General features: G+C 42.1%; 1 protein-coding gene across 2 annotated transcripts in view; it reads left to right on the forward strand.

Annotated features, from left to right (window-relative positions):
- The window catches only part of LOC110511358 (junctophilin-3), a 32,262-nt gene extending 26,404 nt beyond the window's left edge, over positions 1 to 5,858 (forward strand). The window contains exons 4-5 of one of the 2 annotated variants that reach the window (XM_021592337.2): positions 307 to 1,316; positions 2,336 to 5,858. In XM_021592337.2, the coding sequence (XP_021448012.2) occupies positions 307 to 1,316; positions 2,336 to 2,416 (1,091 nt within the window). In that variant the 3' untranslated portion in view covers positions 2,417 to 5,858. The remainder of the gene's footprint in view (positions 1 to 306; positions 1,317 to 2,335) is intronic. The other variant, XM_021592384.2, reaches the window with a different exon arrangement.
- Positions 5,859 to 12,414: the final 6,556 nt, after the last annotated feature.

Consider the following 12,414-nt stretch of genomic DNA (forward strand, 5'->3'; position numbering starts at 1 on the left):
GAGACTATCCCAATGTAATAACTCTAAATCATTCACTTTGAAATGGGACTATTCCAACATTGTGTGTCATGCTGTCCTGACTCTCTGTCTCTCTGTTGTGTCTGTGTTTCTCTATCTGTCTGTGTCTCTCTTTCTGTCTGTCTCTCTCTCGTGTCCCTGTCTGTGTCTCTCTCTCTCTGTGTCTCTGTCTGTGTGTCTCTCTCTGTGTCTCTGTCTGTGTGTCTCTCTCTGTGTCTCTGTCTGTGTGTCTCTCTCTCTGTGTCTCTGTCTGTGTCTCTCTCTCTGTGTCTCTGTGCTGTTGGTCAGGAGTAGAGGTCCAAAGGCCAAAACATCAGAACTCCAGTGAGAACGACATTGAGGTGGTCTCCAGTGGCACAGGGCCAGACAGTCCTGAACTCTACATGAAGGGCACTACACCCCCAAACTTGACCCCTGACCTTAGCCCTGAGGCCAGCCACCCCTCCTCGCCCCCCTGCAGCCCTGCCACCACCAAGCCACACTGCACCAAGAACGCTCGCTTCCTGCGGCAGAGTGCTGTGGACGATGCTGGGGGTGGTGGCGGTGGGGGAGGGGGCAGTAGTGGGCAGGAGATCCAGGTGCTGATGGAGGGGCGCGGAGGGGGGGAGTACCTTAGGGCCAACAGCTGGAGCGAGGACAAGGACAAGCACTCTTATAAAGGGGGCAGCAGGAGGGGCAGCTGGGGCAGAAGTCGCTCTACCACCCCCTCTGTCCAAGAGGAAGCCAGGGGCAGCGGGCGCACAAATGGCCACGGCCACAAGCATGCCTCCTCCAATCACAAGTCTCGAGAGCATGGTTCGTCCAATCACAAGGCCTCCAGGGACCGGTGGTCGGACTGCCCATCAGCATCGTGGAGGTCCCAGCGGACGCACAGCGGTGACACACGACTGCTGGAGCAGGATGAGGAGAAGCTGAGCAACTACGAGATGGAGATGAGGCCACTGCAGCCGATGGACTCCAACTCCCAGAAGCCCTATGGGCTGGGAGAGGAGGGCCATGGTCACGAGGGCGAAGCCCACTCCCACACGCTGCAGAGACAGCGGCCTAGTAAGAGCCGGGAGGCCAGGGAGGGCCGAGACATGGAGGCGGCACGGCCTTCAGGGGCACGGGAGGGTAAAGAGGGCAAGGAGGGACCGGCCCCAGACTCAATGCAAAAGATGGACAGTCTGCGCAAGGAGGACAAGCTGGAGGCTAGGCCTCTGCGCAGGGATCTCACCCTCTCCCCCCCACAGAAATCCTCACCCATTGCACTAGAACACGACGATGACAAGAAACTGACCCAGCTCAAAGCAAACTCGGTAAGGAGTCCTCCTCTCAACCACACATTCATAGTCACATTTAGTCATGTAATTTATTTATTGTGTGCACACATGCAGAAAAATACACATGCATGGGTAATCACTTCCATGCACATGTCAATTGCACTCACACAGCTCTCAGATACAACTTTACTGTATACAGACAAAATAACAGAATTAACTCTTATGTGTAAGGTAGCAAGTGGGAGCATCCCAGGCCCTGGTGTAGTCTCCTGATAGGCAGGTGCTCTACACAACACAGACACCTTGGTTGGGCTTCTAACCTCCCACAGTCCCCTCCACCGCACCACAGCCTCAGCTAGCTATCTCCCACTGTACTCCCAGCACCTTAGTAACAGCAGATTGGCAAAGTAGCTCCTTCCACAAAGCAGCCCCGCATTGGCTGCCCCACGCTCTGTTGCTAGGGAACAGGTTATGCCTTGCTTCAGCGGTAGCCAATAAGTGGGCGTGTGATGGTGACTGGAGGAGGGGGGGGGGGGGGGGGGGTGTTTGCAACCGCAGTGAGGCAAGTAATGCAGTGAACTTGTGTAAGACATGAGACACAGACGTAGATTCTGAAAGTGATCACATTGTAAAACACTCTTGGACAAAGATCCCACTATGATATATTTTAACACTATGATATATTTTATTCTAAATATTTTAGATATCATACTATGGACTCAATTGCTTTGATAATTACATCGGTCATTTGTGATGCTTTCTACCTTGTACAATAGATCCAGTCCTGCACATTTTCCATGACAGTGTTACAGTACATAAGCCCATCAGTTATATTTCACTAACAGTCTGCTGTTTAGACATGCTGGCTCTCAATGACATAGAGAGTCACTTGAAAATATTGTATCTCTCAAATACCAAAATCAATGAAAGTACACATTAGCTGTGTATTTGCTTGTGTGGTAAGGCAGAGCTGTGTGTGTGTGTGTGTGTGTGTGTGCTTACGTTAGTGAAAGTCTGAATGAACATGTTCTATTCTCTCCCTCCCTCCTCCACAGAGCTCCAGCTCAATTCTGGTCGTCATGGTGATTTTGCTCAACATTGGAGTCGCAATTTTGTTTATCCACTTTTTTATTTAAACATGTATTGCCTATTGATTCCTTTTATGATTATACATTATTATGAGTACTATCATGACTATCAGTAACCAGACCTTGACCATTTGACACTTCTGTAAAGAATATAGTAAGAGGATAAACAATATGGGGATACAGATGGTTCCCAATGCCCAGATTTCAGAGAAGCAGTTATCTGCAAAACATCTGCAAAACATTTTGGATTTCTCTCCCTGAAATTACCTGTTCTTCTTCTTAAATCATCGTTTAAAAACGTATAATTAAAATGATTAATTTTATTTATCACATATGACATGTTAATATATATTATTTTGTATTCCTTAATTGCCTTTTCTCTCTGTTGATATTGCTGATGTTCTTTTGATTGAGTTTGTTTCTGGAGGTAGACTCAGATGAGTGGTGGCACTGCCTGTATGATGGTGTAGTGGGTCAAATGAGGCAGAAGATAATGTATCTACTCTGGTTCTGACTGTGTCCACCTGACCTGGGTTCAAATACTATTTAATAATATATTTAAATACTGTATCTGTGCTTGATTGAGCTTACCTGTTGCAGTGGAAACAATAGAAAAGTCCCAAAAGTGCAAAACAATGCCTACCTGACAGTTGAGGCAGGCTAAAGCAAATGCTGAAAGTATTTGAAAGATTTCAAGTAGTATTTGAACACAGGTGTTGTCCACCCAGTAATACAAGGTTCAAAGGGATGGGAAACGGCCCCCTGTCCCCTGTCCTACCCAGTGCCCTCCGAACCCTCCCCATCCTCTACCCCTGCACATATCACCCTTCTGGCACGTTGTTCCCCTTCACGATTATAAGTTCAGCCTCTCACCACCCATCCTTCCCCTTCCCGGTAGTCCACTCATGACATCACTCCATATCTTGTTACCCTCTTTTCCTTGTTTCATGTAAGTCTCCTTTCATTTTATACCCCACCATGCTCCCCAAATCCTAACAACCAACCATTTTCACCAAGACTTCATTTTGTTTCCTTCTTTCATGAAAATATGATTAAATAAAAATAGGGCTGCAAAAAAACTTTTGCAACTACAGAATCTGGTCAGCAACAGGACATGTTTACAATCTGAAAAACCAGGATGACCAATACAAATTTGCCTCTAACAACTATAACACTATACCTATCTATGTTAGCAAACCGTTTGTAAATTTAGCAACGTGGGTTACCAAGATTGAAACATGCACGAGGATCTACTCTTTATCAACTCTAATCCGTCCGCAACCGGAGTAGGAATAGTTCTGTCTGAAAGGACTTCATCCAGGTCTCTAATGTAAAAGATTCTCTCTATAGTCGACAACAAAAGTCTCTAATGTAAAAGATTCTCTCTATAGTCGACAACAAAAGTCTTTAATGTAAAAGATTCTCTCTATAGTCGACAACAAAAGTCTTTAATGTAAAAGATTCTCTCTGTAGTCTACAACAAAAGTCTCTAATGTAAAAGATTCTCTCTGTAGTCTACAACAAAAGTCTCTAATGTAAAAGATTCTCTCTGTAGTCTACAACAAAAGTCTCTAATGTAAAAGATTCTCTCTGTAGTCTACAACAAAAGTCTCTAATGTAAAAGATTCTCTCTGTAGTCTACAACAAAAGTCTCTGATGTAAAAGATTCTCTCTGTAGTCTACAACAAAAGTCTCTAATGTTAAAGATTCTCTCTGTAGTCTACAACAAAAGTCTCTAATGTAAAAGATTCTCTTTGTAGTCTACAACAAAAGTCTCTAATGTTAAAGATTCTCTCTGTAGTCTACAACAAAAGGAAATCATGATCTAAAGGAAAGAACTCTCAAACACACACACACTGTACAATTCCATGTACACAACAGGTACAATGCTCATGCACGTCTGTCCAGTGGAGTTATTATACGCTAGATTTGTATAAAATATTAACATTCCAACCAACTTCATCAGTATCTCTCTGGTCTTTAATGTACAGGTTGAACTTCATATGAGGACTGTAGGGCATGACATTCTGTCAGTTGTCATCTAACTGCCCCTTTGGCCCCAACAGAGTCTCTCTCTCTCTCTCTCTCTCTCTCTCTCTTTCTCATTACAGTATAATGACTAAAGGTTTCTTCCCAAACCTCACCCCACACACCTGGTCTGGAGCCACTGGCTCGCCGTACAGTAAGAGACGGGTGTGCCCAAGTACAAGTTCAGAGACTGTTACGTTTCAAACTGCTGCTTTCAAAACAACGATTTCCCAAGACAGAAAAAAATCATCAACATTTTTAGCTATTTGCAAGACGTCTGAAAAAACGCCAACTGCCTTGTTTTATAAAGTTTATAAAGAAAAAAAATATATTCTAAAATGCATGGTCAAGTATGTTTTAGATTTGTATACATTTTTTTTGAAAAAAAAATATAAAAAAAATAAAAACATTTTAAAATGTCATCCCAATGAGGAAAGGTTGTCTTTTACTGGCTTTGCCAATTTCCTCTTAGTTGTGAGCAAGCAGAACCTTTCCAGGTGTTGTCCAGTACTGTTCTGAGAAGCAGAATCTTCCATAGGATAGCCTGGGCTGGAGCTATAGTACGGTACAGTAAAGGAATCAGACAGTCTACTGCATCCCACTGCTTCTCCATGACAAAGCCCACATCTTAGACGGAACTAAACAACAGAGAAAAAAAAACAGACAAACTAAGAGAGAAATGTTTTGTGTATTTTTTATAGCTGGCTAACTAACTCAAACACTCTGAGACATTTATAGCATGTCTGTAATGGGCTAGTACTCCCTCCTGATTGTCTTGGTCCTCCAGTCAGTAATCATTCACAATCTACAGTATGTGTGCTCTCTTCTCTTCCTCCCATACCTCTCCGTTTCTCTATCCAGCAAAGTCAAACAGAGCTGCCGATGTGAAGGAATGAAAGCTGGGGCCAAATGCTTGGAGTTATATTTTTCAAGAACGTTTGCGCCAGTGGAGGCTGCTGAGGGGAGGACGGCTCATATTGATGGCTGTATCGGAGTAAATGGAGTTGCATCAAACACATGGAAACCATGTGTTTGATGTATTTTATGCCATTCCACTAATTCCGCTCCAGCCATTACCACAAGCCCATCCTCCCCAATTAAGGTGCCACCAACCTCCTGTGGTTTGCTCCCCCAGTCTTGACTTACTGAGGTACTGTTGGAAACTGGACTGATACTGTAAGATGGTTAAGGGATATTATGGGAAATGGTTCACTGATTCAAAGAATAACTATGAATATTGGTCCAGCGGGTCTTGATGCTGAGAGGTGCAGAGGTGATGTCCCTGTTCCTGTGGTTTTTCTACCATTCCGACTGGAAGTACCCATCACCTTGAGAGCCCATCGCATGCCCAAGCATGCCCAGTTCTTTTTCTCTCTCCTCTCCTCTTTTATTTATTAACTTTTTGGGGGTCTGTTTGTTTTTGAGTTATGTGGAGAAAATAATGAAAGTGTTTGAAAGAAAACTCATTGTTTGTGGTTATTGAATCCTTGTCTTCTCCCTCTTTCTTATTCTTATTTTGCTCAGATACAACTTTGATATTGTATTATTCACTCAATTCTTTCCATATACAGAAACAGTACTGATGATATTAGCTATAAAATGCATTGTGTGTGTGTGTGGGGCCACGTGTGTGTGTGTTTTCCAGGGTGTGTGTTTTCCAGGGTGTGTGTTTGCGCATGCGCAATGCGTGTGTATGCGGGTTTACACAGCATATTGTTAAACTGTTAAGGTATACAACATGTTAGATACCAAAGTATGATAAAGATGCAGAGGGAGTAAACCAAACTGCTACTTCAAACGGCACCATTGGAGGGGGGTCACCATGGCCACCATGATTTAGTATTCCTCATTGTCACGTGAGGGGAGTGGTCAGACATATGGGGGTGGGGCTAGTTTCCTGGGGCCCATCTGGGACCCATCTTCTCAATAAAAGAGAGAGTGAGAAAAAAGGGACAAGGCAGAGGAAAACCGCTGTATCAAGCTCAACACACTTTAATTTCCATTTAATCAATCTTGCCTCTATGCCATTTCAATGTGAACTATTCCTCTATACTCTCCCTTCTCTAGCCTTCTTTCTGTACTATCCTGCTGGATTACAATAATGCAGAGAAGAATAGCTGATGAAGCACAGACAAAAATTCCCCTTGAATAGAATTTAAATGGTACATTCCACCTTGGTTTATACTGGCTACCTGTCAATAACATTACAGTGTGTGTGTGTGTGTGTGTGTGTGTGTGTGTGTCCTATACTGTATGTTGCTACATCAGACAGCAAGACCACACAATGAAGATCAGCAGGCTGCAGCTTACATAAAAATGATATCTTGTTATCTTATTATACTGGTAAATCATAACACAAGCACATAACAACAGAGCCTAGTTTGTATTGCTAGTAGTGTCGTACCCCTGTTGCAGGTCAGCGTTTTCGGTCATGAATCTTGTTCTGGAGGCAGCTCTGCAGAGTGGTTATTAGCCTGGAACAGCCACAAAGTCATAAAATCTGATTTTAAACCTAACCCTAACCACACTGCTAACCTTAATGCCTAACCTTAAATTAAGACCAAAAATATTTTTTTGTTTTGTTTTCATAAATGTTTACAATATAGCCAATTTTGACTTTGCAGCTGGCCTATATCTAAGGGGAAATCGCTCAGTTCTGCCTCCAGGACATGACTCTTGACAATAAACATCAACCTGCACTGCTGTCAACTCCCAGTAAGCCCTCTCTCTGTTGCCAGACTCTGGAACCACTGTCTTGTTCTCATTGCAGCTCTCTGTATGTCTTGTTGTGTCTCTGATTGCCTCCCTGTCTGCTTGCTGTCTGAAGGGAAGCTAAGCCAATTTCACCAGAGATTACTGTAATAAAATCACTGTGTGGAGTTTAGCCGTGTCCCACCACTAGAAGAGGATTATGGGTCATTCCTCTAAATCTATTGGAGGAGGTAGAGAGGGGTTAGAGAGAGAGGCGACAGTCTGTCAAATATCTATCCAGCTGACAGTTGGGTGTATGATCACAACTACGCCCATAAAACACACGTGTTTGGCTACAAAATGTGATTATTTGCCTTAACTGTGTAAGCATAATGTTTTCATGAGTCACTTATACTGGGCCTGAACAATCTTAGCGGGACAACATTGAAAAGGGCTGATAATGAGTGATGGTGAATATCATCTAGTCAGTCTGTAATCTGGAAGAAAAAAAACATCCAATATGGTGTTATCAAAGAGGAGAAGTGTAAATGATGAAACACCAACAAGATCAATATCTGATATTATACAACTAATTGATGGAGACAAACTCTATGGGTGTGAGTCTCACTTCTCACACACACAGGACTCACGAGACCACTGACTGCATGTGCCCTGACATGTCAGTGGCACTGAGCCCAAAAATGTGTATTTTTATTTATAATATCAGTCTTTTTTACAGGATTTAAAATAAATAAGGGGATTGAAGGCAGATGAGGAAGGGAGTGAGTGAAAAAAGATTGGGAAAACATCTGCAGCATCCCAGTAACCTCAGCCATCTCTCCATCTATTATTCATCATTCCTCTCATCATCCCTCTCTCATTCTTTTCAGGGCTGATTTTATTTAACCTTTATTTAACTAGGCAAGCCAGTTAAGAACAAATTATTATTTACACGGACTGCCTATCCCAGCCAAACCCTAACCCTGATGACGCTGGACCAATTGTGTGCACCCTGTGGGACTCCCAATCAAGGCCAGTTGTGATACAGCCTGGAATCGAACCAGGGTCTGTAATGACGCCTCTAGCACTGAGATGCAGTGCCTTGGACCGCTGCACCACTCGTAAAACACATTTTGATTGATGAGACTATAGCTGACTAAAGAAAAACCTATAAATGAAAATTATATTTATTAAAATTATATTTATATTATATTATATTATATTTTGAATTTCAATTAAATAAAAAGAGATGAGACAAAATTATCTCTGTGACTAAATCTGACTACTAAGTGAACTGGACAAGCATTTTTGGAGAGATTGAGAGCTTTTCAGTGACAAGCACAATTAATATTAGCAGCACAGATGCGTAGCGCAGTTCTGTTCAGCAGTAGGAAGAATGCACCACACACAGTCTACATCAGCTGGTGAGCTGTGGGGGAGTAAGCTATGTGTGGGCAGACAGGCTCCACTCCAGCGCTGCGTCTGATTATACACATTGCACAGGCGACTCTCTTGCTTCCCCATAGCTAACCAGTCACCACCAACCTTCTAGTTTGCTACCCTTGCCTGGTTAAGACTCTCAAGGTGCTATACAAAATGAAAAACAATAGCAGCATTGAGTTGAATAGTAGAACAACAGTCTAGCTATGTTTCTCCCTTGAGTATAGAAAAATAGGCTGTCTTTGAATTTGTAGTCTCGCTCAACCCTCCCATGTTCCCCACTGCATTTCATAGCCAGGTTCTGTAGCCAAGTCTCCCTGTTCTCCTCAGAGAAAACGGCTTGATTCTAGCTCTTAACTTTAAAAACAACCTGGGGCGCTTTCAGCAAGCATCGTTTTGGAACATTCAGATAGAAATATGCTATGTAGAACAAACATGCCTCTGACATGTTGAATAAGGAATAACGTTGGCTCTATTCATGGAATTTCTATCTGCAACGTTCAAGGACATTTTCCAGCTGAACGTCGTTCCATGTCAATTCAGCAAGCCATGACACTCATATTGTTCCGAAATCGTTTCTGTAGTTAGAAACAGATAAGATTAGCATTCCTGTAACGTAATTTTGTTGAAATATAAGTTGATCTCCAAGAATCTAAGCTAATTGATTGCACCCAAATTGGACATATGAATTGATCGGATTCATAGAATATTGAAAAATATTGATTAACAATTGATCAATTGATCATCTTGATTAACAATTAACTTACTTTCTCAGAGATCAAATTACAATTCAACAAAAATTTTGCAAAATCTGTTTCTAACTACAGAAACAATTTCAGTGCATCTGAGTAGCCTACAGTGCCTTGCGAAAGTATTCGGCCCCCTTGAACTTTGCGACCTTTTGCCACATTTCAGGCTTCAAACATAAAGATATAAAACTGTATTTTTTTGTGAAGAATCAACAACAAGTGGGACACAATCATGAAGTGGAACGACATTTATTGGATATTTCAAACTTTTTTAACAAATCAAAAACTGAAAAATTGGGCGTGCAAAATTATTCAGCCCCCTTAAGTTAATACTTTGTAGCGCCACCTTTTGCTGCGATTACAGCTGTAAGTTGCTTGGGGTATGTCTCTATCAGTTTTGCACATCGAGAGACTGAAATTTTTTCCCATTCCTCCTTGCAAAACAGCTCGAGCTCAGTTTGGTTGGATGGAGAGCATTTGTGAACAGCAGTTTTCAGTTCTTTCCACAGATTCTCGATTGGATTCAGGTCTGGACTTTGACTTGGCCATTCTAACACCTGGATATGTTTATTTTTGAACCATTCCATTGTAGATTTTGCTTTATGTTTTGGATCATTGTCTTGTTGGAAGACAAATCTCAGTCCCAGTCTCAGGTCTTTTGCAGACTCCATCAGGTTTTCTTCCAGAATGGTCCTGTATTTGGCTCCATCCATCTTCCCATCAATTTTAACCATCTTCCCTGTCCCTGCTGAAGAAAAGCAGGCTCAAACCATGATGCTGCCACCACCATGTTTGACAGTGGGGATGTTGTGTTCAGGGTGATGAGCTGTGTTGCTTTTACGTCAAACATAACGTTTTGTATTGTTGCCAAAAAGTTCCATTTTGGTTTCATCTGACCAGAGCACCTTCTTCCACATGTTTGGTGTGTCTCCCAGGTGGCTTGTGGCAAACTTTAAACAACACTTTTTATGGATATCTTTAAGAAATGGCTTTCTTCTTGCCACTCTTCCATAAAGGCCAGATTTGTGCAATATACGACTGATTGTTGTCCTATGGACAGAGTCTCCCACCTCAGCTGTAGATCTCTGCAGTTCATCCAGAGTGATCATGGGCCTCTTGGCTGCATCTCTGATCAGTCTTCTCCTTGTATGAGCTGAAAGTTTAGAGGGACGGCCAGGTCTTGGTAGATTTGCAGTGGTCTGATACTCCTTCCATTTCAATATTATCGCTTGCACAGTGCTCCTTGGGATGTTTCAAGCTTGGGAAATCTTTTTGTATCCAAATCCGTCTTTAAACTTCTTCACAACAGTATCTCGGACCTGCCTGGTGTGTTCCTTGTTCTTCATGATGCTCTCTGCGCTTTTAACGGACCTCTGAGACTATCACAGTGCAGGTGCATTTATACAGAGACTTGATTACACACAGGTGGATTGTATTTATCATCATTAGTCATTTAGGTCAACATTGGATCATTCAGAGATCCTCACTGAACTTCTGGAGAGAGTTTGCTGCACTGAAAGTAAAGGGGCTGAATAATTTTGCACGCCCAATTTTTCAGTTTTTGATTTGTTAAAAAAGTTTGAAATATCCAATAAATGTCGTTCCACTTCATGATTGTGACCCACTTGTTGTTGATTCTTCACAAAAAATACAGTTTTATATCTTTATGTTTGAAGCCTGAAATGTGGCAAAAGGTCGCAAAGTTCAAGGGGGCCGAATACTTTCGCAAGGCACTGTATATGCAAACATTTGTTGGCATAGAAGGAAAGGATAATGGTTAGCAAACAATTTGACTACATTCCTCTTGCCACTACACTATATATGACTGTGTAAATAACTTTATTTGGAATGAATGTGGATCCAGTGAATCAGACTTGAGCAGTTGGACCAGGACTCGAACATGAGCACAGTGGACTTATGGCTCGATTCGGACTCAAGTTTTAATGAATCGACAACATCACAACAGTCATTGCTCCTGTTCAAAGTCATTCCCTCGTTCTACTTTTGGACATCAATGTGGCTGCGGCGTCTGTGGAACTGTGATTACAATGATGCGACCGAGTGACTTTGTCAATACTTTGCAGCACCATCTGGTGATTGAGCTACGCTCTCTCTCTCTGCAATTGTGAGTCTGTTTTGTATCTAATGTACAATATCTAATGTCGGCTGAATTAGGAATTTATATGGCCAGATAATTCTTATACAGTGTATGTTTGTCATATCTCTGCTGTTGGGAAAATAGGATGGTATGCAGAAAAATATGTTTGTGCACATGGAAGCCAGTCATTTATGTTTACTTTAGTGTAATGAGGCAATACAAATGTGATGTGACTAAAATGAAAGGGTATTTAGTTGACTAAAATGGCCCACTTTTCATCATTTTGACAAAATCATTACTCAAAGGACACAAATGTGACTAAGACAATAATTTTGTCAAAATCTTAAAGAGTGACAAAATGAACACTGAATAAAATAGGTCAATCTGAGATAGTTACATGTAACTAGGTTGCGTTTCATTTGGAGGCACTGATTTCCTCCCTGGCTCTGGCGCTTGTCTGACCAGAGGTGTCATGCCCATAGGGGGCACGGGGCACGTGCCCCTTCAGATTTGTCCATTTTGTTGTTGTTTCTGTGTAATACTAGTAGCAACTTTATGAAGTTCGCTTTAGCTAGCCCAGATAGGTTCCTAACCTCAACTACAGTAGCTACCAAGAAGCCATTTCAGGCTATCAATGAAGTTAGAGTAGCTAACTAGCATGCCTGCTGGTGACATTGATAAACTTTAGAAAAGCAAGAATTACTAAATGCACTGATTAAGACTCACATTCCTTTCAATCATTTACCCAGATTTTAACAGATATGCATATTTAGCTTATTTAAACAAAATAAAACAGTCAGGAGGATATAGACAGCTCAAGCGGTATGCTTAGATATGCATAAAAATATGAGAATGCTAAATTCTCTAACTTCGGGACAGGCGACAGAGACCCCCTCCTAGCCTAGTCGCGATCCAGGCTTCCCTAAAACATGAAGCCTGGGGAAGTTCCCTGGCAGAAATCAGCTAACAAGGGATTGGAAACTGTGCAAATCAGTGAAACCTCACAACACTTCTGTCACGTTGGTATGAAGGGTCGGGAG

Source organism: Oncorhynchus mykiss, chromosome 1, assembly GCF_013265735.2.
Source record: "Oncorhynchus mykiss isolate Arlee chromosome 1, USDA_OmykA_1.1, whole genome shotgun sequence".
Taxonomy (NCBI): Eukaryota; Metazoa; Chordata; class Actinopteri; order Salmoniformes; family Salmonidae; genus Oncorhynchus; species Oncorhynchus mykiss.